This window comes from Hyperolius riggenbachi, chromosome 5, assembly GCF_040937935.1.
Source record: "Hyperolius riggenbachi isolate aHypRig1 chromosome 5, aHypRig1.pri, whole genome shotgun sequence".
Lineage (NCBI taxonomy): Eukaryota > Metazoa > Chordata > Amphibia > Anura > Hyperoliidae > Hyperolius > Hyperolius riggenbachi.
Window position 1 is genome coordinate 50,173,818 of NC_090650.1, and position 15,461 is coordinate 50,189,278.

At 46.6% G+C, this 15,461-nt stretch overlaps 1 protein-coding gene across 3 annotated transcripts in view; it reads right to left on the reverse strand.

The window, feature by feature from the left end:
* Positions 1 to 15,461, reverse strand: part of PRTFDC1 (phosphoribosyl transferase domain containing 1) — a 514,552-nt gene that overhangs the window by 40,829 nt on the left and 458,262 nt on the right. The window contains exons 1-2 of one of the 3 annotated variants that reach the window (XM_068235651.1): positions 12,870 to 12,974; positions 4,467 to 4,544 (exon numbers count right to left, since the gene is read on the reverse strand). In XM_068235651.1, coding sequence (XP_068091752.1) covers positions 4,467 to 4,517 — 51 coding nt within the window. In that variant the 5' untranslated portion in view covers positions 4,518 to 4,544; positions 12,870 to 12,974. Of the gene's footprint in view, positions 1 to 4,466; positions 4,545 to 12,694; positions 12,802 to 12,869; positions 12,975 to 15,461 lie in introns of those variants that run through there. The other 2 variants (XM_068235650.1, XM_068235653.1) reach the window with 2 other exon arrangements.

Here is a 15,461-nt window from a genome sequence, read left to right on the forward strand (position 1 = left end):
CCTCTGACACAGGAGACCTGGGTTCGAATCTCGGCTCTGCCTGTTCAGTAAGCCAGCACCTATTCAGTAGGAGACCTCGGGCAAGTCTCCCTAACACTGCTACTGCCTACTGAGCGCGTCCTAGTGGCTGCAGCTCTGGCGCTTTGAGTCTATATTCCCATAGAAATTAAACAAATCAGATTGGCTGTTTGTGGATCTGCCCCTCTCCAGCATTTGAACCCCAGTCACCCAATAACCAACTGTAGCAGATTTGAGACAGCAATTTAAATATTCCCCTTGAAATCAACAGGTGACTTTTGATTGGCTATTATAGGCTCCACCTACTCCCTAAATAATGTCAGTCACCCAGTGACCACCTGGGCAAAGTTTGAGAACCCTGCCATTAACAGTGTAAGAATGGCTGCAGTTTACATTTTCCCAGTGAAATTTGGTTTTGACTCTACCCACTTTTTGTAATCTTGACACACTGTCACTCAGTGACCAAGTTTGTGAGCTTTGGGGTCCTTGGCATCAATAATTTGTATTTTCCCAGTGAAATGGAACAAATCTGATTGGCTGTTTGTGGCTCCACCTCCTTTTATGAATTTTAACCCGTCACCCAATGACCAACTGTATCAGGTTTGAGGCTTGGGCCATTAACAGTGCAAGAATGGCAGCAATTTTAATATTCCCCTTGAAAATCAACCGGCAAATTTTGATTGCCTTTTTTAGGCTCCGTCCACACTTCTGAATATTAATCCCAGTCACCCAGTAACCAACTGTGCAAAGTTTGAGAACCCTGCCATTAACAGCAAAGAAGGGCTGCAGTTTAAATTTTCCCAGGGAAATCTGTTTTTGACTCCACCCACTTTTTGTAACCTTGACACACAGTCAGTCAATCAATGACCAAGCTTGAGTGCTTTCGGGTTCCTGGCATCAAAAGCCGTTTATCCAGCAAATAAATCTGATTGGCTGTTTGTGGCTCCGCCCCTGTAGTGAATTTGAACCCCAGTCACTTAATGACCAACTGTAGCAGGTTTGAGGCCTCTGCCATTAACAATGTAAGAATGGCAGAAATTTCAATATTCCCCTTGAAAATCAATAGGTTAATTTTGATTGGCTGTTGTAGGTTCCACCCACTTTTCGGAATAATAATCCCAGTGACCAACTGTGTGAAGTTTGAGACACCTGCGATTAACAGTGTAAGAATGGCTGCAGTTTATATTTTCCCATGTAAAAAGTGAGTTGTATTTCCCATTGAAATTAAACAAATCTGATTGGCTGTTTCTGGCCCGCCTCCTTTTCAGAATTTAAACCCCAGTCTTTCAGTCACTGACTGTACCAGATTTAAGGCCTCTGCCATTAAGAGTGTAAGAATGGCAGAAATGTAAATATTCCACTTGAAAACCAATAGGTGAATTTTGATTGGTGGTTGTAGGCTCCACCCACTTTCCAGAATATTAATCCCAGTCATCCAGTGACCAACTAGGTCAAGTTTGAGAACCCTGCCAATAACAGAAAGGCTGAAATCAAACTAACAAACCTGATTGGCTGTTTGTGGCTCCGCCCCCTTTAGTGAATTTGGACCCCAGTCACCCAATGAATGACTGTAGCAGGTTTGAGGCCTCTGCCATTAACAGTGTAAGAATGGTAGCATTGTAAATATTGACCTTGACAATCAATAGGGGAATTTTGATTAGCTGTTGTAGTCTCCACCTACATTTCTGAATATCAATCCCAGTCACCCAGTGACCAACTGTGTCAAGTTTGAAAACCCTGCAATTAACATTGTGAGAATGGCTGCAGTTTACATTTTCCCATTTAAAATGAATAGCTGAAATTTGATTGGCTGTTTTATCCACCCACTTTTCCTGGATTTGTAACCTCAGTCACCAAGTGACCAACTGTGCCTAGTGTGGTGACTCTGGCTTGATTTCTGTGAGAATGGCAGCCTTTTCCATTTTTTTCCATTGACATGAATGGGTGAAATCTGATTTGCTGTTTGTAGCTCCGCCCAGGTGTGCAGGGGGGCCGCGAGACCCCCAGAACCTATCATCCCAGGTAGTAAGGGATCTGTATACCAAGTTTCGTTCAAATTGCTCAAGCCGAGTGACACACACACACACACACACACACTTATATATAGATTAGTAGCACAGCCACTAGATAGCACGACGTTTCGGCACGCAGGCCTTTATCAAGTGCATAGATACGCTACTAATAAATCAAGCTATAATTGCATAAATCCAGGTTGAGACCCAGTCGTTTGCACATTGGATTTTGACACCTGTTGCTGGGATCCGGGTGTTGGCTGGGTGAGAAAAGATTTGTGGTCTGAGCAATTGGGAAAATTTTTTTTTTCTCTGGAGGTAAAAAGAGGCTTAAGCTGGCCACTAACGGTCCAATTTCTAGCCAAAAATCGTTCGAGCGATCAGAAATTCTGATCGGACGAAAAATCGTTCACTACACCATCAACTAGCCAATCATTGCTTCCTATCTATCATGACCACCGTCCCTCTAACGGTAGATGAGGGAGTGGTCCAGAAACTTCTGAGTAAACTGAACCCTAGAAAAGCTCCAGGCCCGGACGGCGTGACAACTCAGTGCCTAAAAACCTGTGCTGCCCAGCTGGCCCCTATCCTCTCAACCCTGCTCTCACAATCCCTGAAAGAATGCAAAGTCCCCTCATGCTTGAAGAAGTCTACCATAATCCCTGTTCCGAAGAAAGCAGGTGCTGCTGACCTCAATGACTTCAGACCCATTGCCCTAACCTCAAACATCATGAAGCTCTTTGAAAGGCTGGTCCTGTCACACGTGAAAGCCTCCACAGCTGTCCAAACTGACCCTCTCCAGTTTGCCTACAGAACCAACAGGTCAGTAGATGATGCTATCAACATCAGCCTGGAGCACATCCTGTCCCACCTGGACAAACCGGACTTTTATGCCAGAATCCTCCTCCTCGACTTCAGCTCCGCTTTCAATACCATCAGCCCCAACATCCTTTATGACAAGCTGATCCAATTCAACCTGCACCCCTCCATCTGCACATGGCTGAAAGACTTCCTCTCCAACAGAACCCAAGTGGTGAAGCTTGACTCCCTTTTCTCACGTGAGCAAACCACAAACACAGGTGCCCCCCAAGGCTGTGTCCTCTCCCCGATTTTGTTCTCCCTATATACAAACTCCTGCACATCACAGTCTGACTCAGTCAAAGTGATTAAATTCGCTGACGATACCACCATCATAGGCCTCATGGACAAGAGTGGCGAACAAGCCTACCACCAGGAGATAGAAAGGATCTGCAACTGGTGCAAGGCCAACAAGCTTGTCCTCAATGCAGCTAAAACTGTTGAACTAACCATTGATTTTAGGAAGAAAAAACCTGTCCTCCCACCGGTGCTCATTGAGGGATCTGAGGTCTCCAGGGTCCCCAGCGCTCGCCTCCTAGGCACCACCATCTCTAGTGATCTAAGGTGGGACGGCAACTCCTCCAGACTGCAAAAAAAGGCCCAACAACGGCTGTACTTTCTGCGCCAGCTAAAAAAGTTCGGCATGTCCCGCGCCCTTCTGACCCGTTTCTACTCCTCCACCATCGAGTCGGTGCTCTGCTCCTCCATCATTGTTTGGTACCCCGGGGCTTCCGCCAGGGACAAACACAAACTACAGAGAGTTATCAAATCTGCAGAGAGGATCATCGGCACCTCCCTGCCACCCCTAGAGCTCCTGCACCACTCCAGGCTGCTGTCCAGAGCAACCAGGATTGCAAAAGATCACTCCCACCCTGGCAATCGCTACCTCAATCTTCTCCCACTGGGGCGCCGCCTCAGATCTATCTCCACCAAGACCTCCAGACACAGGGACTCTTTCTTCCCCCAAGCTGTCCAGGCCCTCAACTCAGCGTCCCTCTTCGCCATCCCTGTGACACGCTAACTGCTACCGGGGCTGCGTCGCATATTGCATAGTGGATGCTGTAAAACTGCTTGTTTTGGGCATTCGCCCAGTGTATTTTGTACTGTATTTTTGTGCTCCTAAAATCCTGTAGTCTATGTGTAATTATATGTATGCTGTCAATCATAGTTATGTTCCCGTCCATGAAGGTTTGCTGCTCTGTAGTGCCAACAACAATTCCTTGTACGATCCTGTACTTGGCGAATAAAATCTATTCTGATTCTGATTCTGAAAATCCAAATTTTTATTCGACGAAAACTTATTCGGGCGACATTTTTTTCACTCGTTCATAATCGATTGTGTCCACCAATGGAGATTATTTACAACCAATCCGATCAGAATTTCTGATCGTTTGAATGATTTTTCGCTAGAAATTGGACCGTTAGTGGCCAGCTTAACACAATGCCATTGTGAAAGGCCCCTAAGCCTTTTAGAGGACCAACTCATCTGACCTGGGCTTCTACAGTGGATCCGACAAATCGGCCGCCCAGGATGACCAGAAGAGAGTAATTATACATTGCTCCATCAGCACCACTTACCACAATCCCGCGCCCTGAAGCCTTGCAGACCTGGATTTGATTTTCGTCCATTTACCCTCGAGAGATCCAAACAGGCCACTGTGGAAGCAATGAGAGCATTAGGTTAGATCATTTACAGCAGAGAACAGCATATTAAAAGGACAACTGAAGTGAGAAGAATATGGAGGCTGCCATATCCATTTCCTTTTAAAGTGGACGTGAACTCTTGCATAGGACAGAAGCAAAACCGAGAACTGCACCCTGTATGTATTTAGAGAGTTTAGCCCGTCTAATTCCCCTTTATCTGTGACTAATCACAAATTGTAATTTGATCTCCCCATGTCAGCTGACTGCGACGGAAGATAACATCATGTGCTTTCAAAATGAGCTTAACAATATGTCTGCTTCCATGAATCAAGAAGTAGAAACACTGGATACATATTTTAGGATTTGTATCAGCTGTAACAAAGAAATGTTTTTCTTTAACCATTTCAGCCCACGGGTATTTTTAACCTTATGGACGAGAGGAATTTTCACCTGTCAGCGCTCCTCCCATTCATTCCCCAATAACTTTATCACTAATCACAACAAAATGATCTATTTTTTCCGCCACCAATTTGGGTTTCTTTGGGTGGTACATTATGCTAAGAATTATTTTATTCTAATTGCATTATGATGGGAATAATAAGAAAGAAAAAAATGGAAAAAAATTCATCATTTTTCAGTTTTCAGCCATTACAGTTTTAAAATAATTCAAGTTACCATAATTAAAATCCTCACATTTTATTTGGCCATTTGTCCCGGCTATTGCAACGTTAAAATTATATCTCTAGTATTTTATTTGGAAATAAAGGTGCATTTTTTCAGTTTTACATCCATCACTAATTTTTAGCCCATTATTTAATAATTATATGCCCTCATCAGATTTTTTTTCCTCCTCAAATCAGTAGGTGTATTTTACTATTTTGCCACAAGATGTCCCTGCTGAGCAAAAATCCTATTAGCGTACTTTGTACGCTACATAGGATACAATGTGTTGATACATTGTAATGAAGGAAGTGACACAGGTTTCCATCGTAAGCCTGCGATCACAGTGCCAGTGGGGAGATTATGAATGGGAACATAGTTCCTATTCAACAATCTAACGATGGGGCGCGGAAACCGGCGGAAATCAGGGCACGGTGGCTCTATGTAAGAATAAACACTGTTTTTGAACAAAAACAGTGTTTATTCTCGGCGGACATGCTCGGATTGGCACAAATCCCCCAGCTAGCAGCAGCACAATCACGGGTATCTGCCCGCACGATCGCCTGCAAACCCCCAAACTGCAGGGATATGACTAGCATGTCCCTGCAGCTCTAGCATAAATGGTTATTATGCTGTTGCATATCTTTTAGAGCAGAGAGGAAGTTCTGAGTTCAGGTCTGCTTTAAACAATGCCAGTTGCCTGGCAGCCCTGATGGTCTATTTGGCTGAATAGTGTTGTACAATCACACCAGAAACAAAACGTGAAGCTAATCTATCTGACAATAATGACAGAAGCACCTGATCTGCATATGTAAGTGTAACCGTGCCATGCCCAGATGTGACTATATGGAGGGGAGGACATATATATATATATATATATTATAATAACCAGTGCTGCTTATCAGGATTCCGACCTTTTTTTAGCTATCCAACCGGATTCCGGATACCTGGGCCAAATCCGGATGGCTATCTGCGGATATTTGGGCGCATAACACGGATATCCGCGGATATTGTGGATATTCGGATCCAAAATACTTTAACTAAGGAGATGACGTCCTGGAGCCAATCAGAGGGCTCCGAGCAGGGCAGAAGCCCTGGCACCCAATCACAGAAAGGAACACTGGCTAGCCCCGCTGTATAATAAGGAGGGCTGCCATGATGAGACATATCGTCCTAGCTTGCTGAATGCTCACTGAGGAGACATGCTCCAGTGCTGCTGGCCTAGCAAGGGCTGTACCAGAGCTGGGACAAGGTCCTCCAGCACCCAAGGCTGAGACACCAAAGTGCGCCCCTCCATCCCTCCCACCCCAGCCGTCACACACTGATTGCTATTAGACTAAGAGGTCCACAACCTCCCCAACACCTATATTTAACCCAAAACACAATTGCTGCGTCATGGAACAAGATGAAACAATGGAAAAAGAGAAGATCAGAGAATCGCCTGCAGAATCGAGCGGCAAAAATCGAGCCGTGTATGCCCAGCATTATGCCTAGTTCACACCATACAATTTTCTGTTAGATTTTTCTGTTATGCTGGGAATACACGACTCGATTTAGAGCCATTTAGATGGCTCGATTGATAATTTCTGACACATCCGATCTCCCGCCCGATCGTTTCTGTGCTCAATTCTGAATGGGAGACAATGGAAAAAGATAAGAAAAACAAGCGAAAGATAAGAGAATCGCCCACAGAATCGAGCGTGAAAAACGATTGGGGGCGGAATCGAGCACAAAAATGGAACCGTGTATTCGCAGCATTATGCTGGGTTTACACCATACAGTTTTCTGTTAGATTTAAGGGGCCCATACACAGCCGATTTTCTGGCCGATCGATCAAAAATCGATCGGTTGACCGATCGACCGCCGATTTCAATTGATTTCAATCGATCTGGCAGGGTGGAAAATCTAGGTCGATCTGCTGCTAATCTAACGAGTGTATGGCCACCTTTACCTGCCAGATAGATACATTTTCAACATGTTGAAAATGTATCTATCTGCCGAGCAATTAGGCATTGTTCTACTCAGCAGGAGATAAACAGAAGACAATGCACCAGAGATAATGACCATTCTCTACAGAAAATAATCTAATTATGCATTCTAACAGAAGAATCTAACAGAAGAATCTAACAGAAGAATCTAACAGAAGAATCTAACAGAAGAATCTAACAGAAGAATCTAACAGAAGAATCTAACAGAAGAATCTAACAGAAGAATCTAACAGAAGAATCTAACAGAAAATTTTATGGTGTAAACCCAGCATAAGATTTTCTGTAACATTTTCTGTAATTAGATTATTTTCTGTAAAGTACTGGTAGAGACTGGTCATTATCTTTGGTGCATTGTCTTCTGGTTATCTCCTGCTGAGTAGAACAATGCTTAATTGCTAGGCAGATAGGCGACCATCAGATAGATTTCTTGCAGATACCTGTCAAGTCCAATCTTAAGGTGCATACACACATCAGACTATTGTCTTTGGAAACTGAAAGATCACAGACCAATCTTACCACCCTTCATGTAGTATGAGAGCCATACTCTACACAGTCTTTTCTATGGAGCTGAACTCCACATCAGAAAAAAATCTTTGCAAGATGCTGCACACACAGATGCTGTACAGACACAAAAGATCAGTATCTGCAAAAGATCTGTTCCTGCCAAAAATCCATTCCTGAAAATTGCAATGATAGTCTAGGAGATCTGCAGATCAGCATACACACATGATTTAACTGACATTCATCTGCAGAACAGATCCACCAGGATGGATTTTCAGATCTGCGGATGATTGCTTGATCTGCAGATGAATGTCAGTTAAATCATGTGTGTATACTGATCTGCAGATCTCATAGACTATCATTGCAATTTGCAGGAATAGATTTTTGGCAGGAACAGATCTTTTGCAGATACTGATCTTTTGTGTCTGTACAGCATCTGTGTGTGCAGCATCTTGCAAAGATTTGTTTCTGATGTGGAGTTCAGCTCCATAGAAAAGACTGTGTAGGTATGGCTCTCATACTACATGAAGGGTGGTAAGATTGGTCTGTGATCTTTCAGTTTCCAAAGACTATAGTCTGATGTGTGTATGCACCTTAACAGGAATCTATCTGATGTGTGCCATAAGGCTGCCATATGCTGGGTCGATTGCCACCAGATCGACCAGCACATAGATCCCTCTGTGATAGAATCTAATCAAAGAGGGATCTATTGGCTGCCTACACTGCAAACAGATTTCTAATTGATTTCACTATGAAATCGATTCACGATCTGTGGAGCTTCCGCTACCCCCCCTGCATACATTACCTTATCCGGCCGGCGCGAGTCCCCCGGTCTCCACTGTCTCTTCTCCGCTCTGGGCTCCAGCTTCACTTTACTTACTGTCAGGGGAAGTTTAAACAGTAGAGGGTGCTCTACTGTTTAAACTTCCTGCCGGGACAGGAGGTAAGTGAAGCCAGCCGGAACCCAGTGTGGAGAAGGGACAGCGGGGACACGCGCAGGGAGAACAGGTAATTTATTGCCGCTAGCATTGGACATTCGAACGCCGCTATCTACGCACTCCCGACCTGCCGGCAATCGAGCAAAATCTTCCGCGTGGACAGATCGACGGGAACAATCGATTTCGGATGGAAATAGATCATTCGGTCAGCGTTTGCGCAACGATTTCACAGCAGATTCGATCACAGTGATCGAATCTGCTGTATATCGGCGGGAAATCATGTAAGTGTATGGGCCCCTGTACACTAGGAACAGATTTCCAATAGATTTTAAAATTAAATCTATTGCAAATCTAGAGAAAATTGATCTACATGCATTATTGCACCATTAGATCCAGTGCAACTCTATGGACCATCGATCTGCTGCCAGCAGCAGATCGACCTAGATTTTCCATCCTGTCAAATAGATCAAATTGATCCAAATCGATTGAAATCGGCTGCAAATCGATCGAATGGGGAATTTGATAGAATCGATTTCTGATCAATCGATCGATTCTATAGGATCGATCGATGGCTAATATCAACCAGTGTATGGGCCCCTTAGAAAATTGTATGGTGTGTACCTAGCATAATACTTTTAGCCATAGCCCCTGAACAAGCATGCAGCAGATCAGGTGTTTCTGACATTATTGTCAAATCTGACATGATTAGCCGCCCTGCATGCTAGTTTCTGGTGTTATTCAGACACTACTGCAGCCAAACAGATCAGCAGGGCTGCCAGGCAACTGGTATTGTTTAAAAGGAGAAAAAATGGCAGCCACCATATCACTCTCACTCCAGTTCCCCTTTAAAAACTAGATTAAAATATAATACCGTGGGATATCTTAAAAAGTAAAAAAAAAAAATAAAAAAAAAAAGTCTTAAACATTTTTGTTAGGAGACTGAGGATAGATATGGAGGTTTCCAGTTGCCTGCCAGTCCTGCTGATCTCTCTGGATGCAGTAGTGGCTGAATCACACACCTGAAACAAGCATGCAGCTAATCCAGTCTAACTTCAGTCAGAGCACCTGATCTGCATGCTTGTTGAGGGGTGTGGCTAAAAGTATTAGAGACACCGGATCAGCAGGAGAGTCAGGCAACTGGTATTATTTTATACGGAAAAATCCATATCCTTCTCAGTTTAGGTTCCCTTTAAGCATGTGCAGTGAATGGGCAGCCCTCCCAGGTAGTTACATCTGAGCATGGCATGGCTGCATGCCCAGACGCAACATGAGTGTTTTGCTGCTGGGTAACGCCACCGTGTGTTGTGACACGTGCAGTGTTACCAAACACTAAAGCCCGGTACCCAACCAATCACTGGCCAAATTTCAGTTGGCTTATGTCTGACCAATTTTACCACCTCCATGTAGTACGAGGGTCCACAGATATTGAATAGTATGAGCAGATAGTGTAGTTAAGCTCTCATACTACACAGAGGTGGAAACATTGGTTGGTTGCTGGCCAATCAAAATTAGATGTGTGTACCAGGCTTAATGGCCCATACTCACGAGGGACTTTTGTCGCCCGTGAGTATGGGCCGTTGCACGCGCGCGCACCCCGAACTGTCGCCCGTCGCTCATGTCGCCATGCGATTGAAAGTTTCAATCGCATGGCGACAGTCGCCGCCGCACCTCCGCCGCAACTGTCGCTAGTCCGCGTGAGTACGCGGACTAGCGACAGCAACCTCCATTAAAGTATATGGAGCTTCCGGCGGAGGGAGGACGAACGTCGGCGACAGCTTCCGCCTCGCCGCTGGTCCCTCTTCCGCGAGTGTACGCGGAGGGACCTGGCGAGGAGCTGTCGCCGGCCTGTCGCCCACACGCTCACGTGTGCTGGCGACAGGCAACATTTGCAGCCCGTGAGTACGGGCCATTACATTCAGCTGTATGTAACTGCAACTGAATGGGGTTTGTGGCCGGCAGCCAGGAGGCTGAACTGATCATATGAACATGTACAACAAGACACGGGTGTATGAGAAAAGGAAACACAAGTATGACAATTAAATAATACAAACACAGCAGCTGCAAGAAACAATAGGGGAAGAAGTCCTGTCCTTGCAAGCTCAATAAATGACAACGAAATGAAGACACGGCACTCAGGAGCTGTATGCAGCCACAAGCTGTATTGAAGCAGACAGTACACTACATGTTTCGGGCAGAGCCCTTCATCAGGTGTGCTAATTTTCTAAGTTTGCTGCAAACTGCAGCTTGGAATCGGGCCCATCAAATGCAATATATCTCAGGCCTGGAACCCACTACAAATCGCTATTGCAATCACCAGCGTTTTTAATGAGCATTTTGTAAGCTATTTCACAAACGTTTTCTGGTGATTTTGGTACCGATTTTAAAAAGTGTCAGCTTTTTACCAGCGATTGTGTAACGATTTGCAATTTTAATTCTGATTGGTCCTTTAAATTTTTTTTTTTTTTACAGTGTGCAGTAATTTAAAAACGCTAGCAAAATCGCTCTGTGTAGGTTTTGACAAGCGATTATGCCAGCGTTTATATACTTTACATTGCAAAAACGCTAACGCAAACCGCTAACACTCAAAAATGCTGCATGTCCCGCATTTGCGATTTTGGTAATCGCAATTGCTCCAGTGGAATTTGGCCCATCCATTAACATTAGCTGAGCGTTTAGGGAAATCGCTAGCGTCTTGAAAACCTCCCCAAACGCAAAAAAATATATTTATATAAAAATTGCTGTAGTAGGTTCCAGCCCTCAGGGCTCTTTCACATCAGAGCTCATTTCCTGCGTTTTGACGAAAAGTCAATACATTGCGTTAAGCAAAGTAAAAGGGAAGTCCAAAGGGTTCATTTTACCTTTCATATCAGACGTGCGTTTTGGTGCGTTGTGGTTCGAGGCACCTGGGAGCTTTTGTCTGGAGCCGGCGTTTTCCTGTCGGGTGAATTGTAATTACCGCCGCCTCCTCCTTGAGGAAGTGCTCCATAGCGAGGCTTGCAACGCATCCATTAGGACACTTGCACCTTGTTGAAACGCTGGGCGGAGAGCAGCATTATGGGTAATTAACCCCGCAGCATCTAGCCGCTGAGGTGCGGCAATTAAAGTTCATTTGAATCACGAGTAACCACCGTGGTTACTCGTGAATAATCCGTGATGAGCATCCCTGGAAGTAGCATCTCAATAATCAACTCTGAAGATATTCTGTGAGGTGCTAATTTTTTTTTTAAACTCGCACATTTTGGAGGGACAACAAGTGGCATGTCCGTGACGTCACGCGACAGGTGGGGGAAGGGCACGAATAACGGGATTGGCGTCGCTGAGGGTGAGTATATCCACCGGGCAGATCATTTGTGGGTTGGGGGGCCACCATACACAAGCCTGATTATCGGCTGAGGCAGAAGACTTAAAGGACATACTAGGTGACAAAAGCAAACAATCTTTACTTACCTGGGGCTTCTTTCAGCCCCTAGAGGTCTTCTGGGTCCCTCGCCGCAGTTACGGAGCTCCCCGATGTCCCGCTGGCAGCCCGTAACGATCGCCGACCCATCACCGGGTCGGCGCTTGTGCGTGCGCGCTCGCACAGGAACATGCCCACATTATTGGGAGCGTACTGCACAGGCGATGTACGTGCCCGATGACGTGTTCGCGTGGCCACCCGCCAATGGATTGGTGGGCCTTACGGGCGACCAGCAGGACACCGGATCTGCAGCGAGGGACCCAGAAGACCTCTAGGGCCTGGAAGAAGCCCCAGATAATTAAATATTGTTTGCTTTTGTCACCTTGTATATCCTTTAAGCCAGCATCCTTTGAGCTCCCTGCGTTTGACCGCTGGTGGCTCTGTATTAAGTTTCCAAAATAACAGTAGAGACAAACAAATTAGGGCTTCCGCTGTAGACTCGCTTTCCCTGACTTTCCCATAGACAGGACAATCATTGCCTCTCACCCACGTGCTGCCTCCAGCTGCCACCATTCACGTCTTACCCAGCACTCCCTGCAGCTCCACTGTCCCACCCAGCCCTTCCCTGCACCCCTGGAGCCCCCCTCCAGCCAGAGGAGCCCCCCACACCCGGCTCACCTCAATAATCTGCCCTTCCCAGCAGAGGAGGAAGAGAGAGGGGCTGCCTGCTGTCCTGGCCGGGGGAAGAGGGCTGAGCTGAAAGACATGGCTTGTTTTCTCTGCAGTTTGCTGGCATTCTCCGGGTAACCCTTTCATCCCCACACTGGAATGCACACTCATTATTACTACTTACGTAATCTGAGCCCAGGACTAGCCCAGCAGCGTGAAATGGGGCTGAGGAGCGGGTGAATCTCCCCCTGAAAACTTCTTTTGTGCTGCTGTGTCTGATAAGAATCTGGCGTTTCGCAGCAACAAGGAAGCCAGTATGCAAAAGTTGTTAAAGGTCCCCTCACTCCCATCCAATCACTGCGCTTCTAGGAGCCATGCCTCGAGGGCTGCACAAATTGGTTATAACAAGAAGTTTTGAATCAGGCTGATTATTATTTTTATTATTATTATTTATTGTATTTATAAAGCGCCAACATATTACGCAGCGCTGGACATTAATTTAGGTTACAGACAATATTTAGGGGTGACAAACAGCAATATGACAATACAGGAATACAAGAAAACCAGATCACACAGCACAGTATGAGTACAAGGTAATGCTTAGTCACTGGAGGGGAGCATGGAGATTAGGCAAGTTAGGTTCACTCAAACGCATAGAATGGGTGCACAGTAATGGAGGTGCATGATCAGGTAGGACACAAAAGGAGGAGGACCCTGCCCAAAGGCTTACAATCTAGAGGGAGAGGTAGGGACACGAGAGGTAGGGGACCAGAGTTCAGCTGTGGGTTTAGAGCAATTGTGAGGGGTGGTGGTAGGCCAGAGTGAAATAGGTGAGTTTTGAGGGCCTTCTCATACCTCCCAACTTTTTGAGATGAGAAACCGGGACACTTAAGCCACGCCCCCAACCACACCCCTTGACACACCCCTAGTCAAAAATGTGTATATATATATATATATATATATATATATATACGAATGGTGGGGAGAAGGGTGAGGGTGCCCAGCTAAAAAGAAGGATCGAGGCGCCAGCCGCGGCTGTGGTGTGCAGGATGCGGGCCAAGCTTGTCCCCCCTCCCTCCGAATGTGCCCCCCAGTGTCCCCCTGTATGGCGAGGTACGAGCGCAGCAGAGCGGCAGTCTTACCATTCCTCTTCGCATATGGGCATCTCGTCTTCTCCGCTTCCTGTGACGTCACAGGAAGTAGTTGGAAGACGAGATGCCAGTACGCGAGGAAGATAATAATGGCAGTATAATAATGGCAGTATTTGTATAGCGCCTTTCTCCTGTCGGACTCAAAGCGCTTGCGAGGCAGCCACTAGAGCGCACTCAGTAGGCAGTAGCAGTGTTAGGGAGTCTTGCCCAATGAACTCCTTACTGAATTACTGGCTTACTGAACAGGCAGAGCCGAGATTCGAACCCAGGTCTCCCATGTCAGAGCCCTTAACCAGTACACCTCCAGCCACTGCAAGATGGTAAGACTGCCGCTCTGCTGCGCCATACAGGGGGACACTGGGGGGCACATTCGGAGGGAGGGGGGACAAGCTTGGCCCGCATCCTGCACACCACAGCCGCGGCTGACGCCTCGATCCTTCTTTTTTCCTCCGCTGGAGAGGAGCTGCTGCCTGCCGGGACACAAGGGGGGCTATCCCGGGACAGCGGGACCCCTCCCCCAACCCGTGACGGTCCCGGCGAAAACGGGACGGTTGGGGCCCCTGCCTTCTTGAAGGTGTTGAAGGAGGGGGCTGCCCTAATGGGTGGAGGTAGGGAGTTCCATAGTGTGTATCTCTGAGTAAGATGGTGGAGAGATGAGAGCAGTGGATAATTCTGGCTGCCGCATTCATGATGGACTGCAGTGGGGCTGTTCGGGTCATAGGGAGACCAGACAGAAGGGCATTGCAGTAGTCAAGGTGGGAAATTATGAGAGCATGGATGAGGAGTTTGGTGGTGGCAGGGGTCAGGAAAGGGCGAATCTTACAGATGCTACGAAGGTGGAAGTTGCAGGACTTTGCGAAGTTTTGGATGTGGGGAGTGAAGCAGAGTGCGGAGTCCAGGGTGACACCCAGACAGCGGGCTTGAGAGGTAGGGCGAATGGTAGTGTGGTTAACAGTGACCTGCACATCTGGGAGGTCCGGGGATGACCGGGGTGGGAAGATCATAAATTCCGTTTTGTCTAGATTTAGCTTCAGGAACCTAGCGGACATCCAGGAGGAGATGGCAGATAGGCAGGAGGAGACCTTGTCCATGGTAGTGGTGGATATGTCAGGGGTGTGGAGGAAGATTTGGGTGTCATCTGCGTACAGATGATAGTTAAACCCCATGGAGGAGATAACCTTGCCAATGAAGGATGTGTATAGGGAGAACAGTAGGGGGCCAAGGACTGTGCCTTGGTGGACTCCCACTGAGAGGTGGTTGGGGGTGGACGAGGACCCACTGAAGGAGGTCGTGAAGGAGCGGTTGGAGAGGTAGGATGAAAGCCAGGTCAGGGTGAGATCGTGAATGCCCATGGATTGGAGGGACTGGAGGAGTAGGTGTTGATTTACTGTATCAAAAGCTGCTGAAAGGTCAAGGAGGAGGAGAATGGTGTATTTACCTTCAGCTTTAGCTAAGGCAAGGTCATTGACCACTTTGGTGAGAGCCGTTTCGGTTGAGTGGGCAGGCCAAAATCCAGATTGCAGTGGGTCTAGTAGTGAGTTGTCATTGAGGTACTGGGTCAGGCGTTCGTGAACCAGGCGCTCAAGGAGTTTTGAGGCGAAGGGGAGGAGGGAGATCGGGCGGTA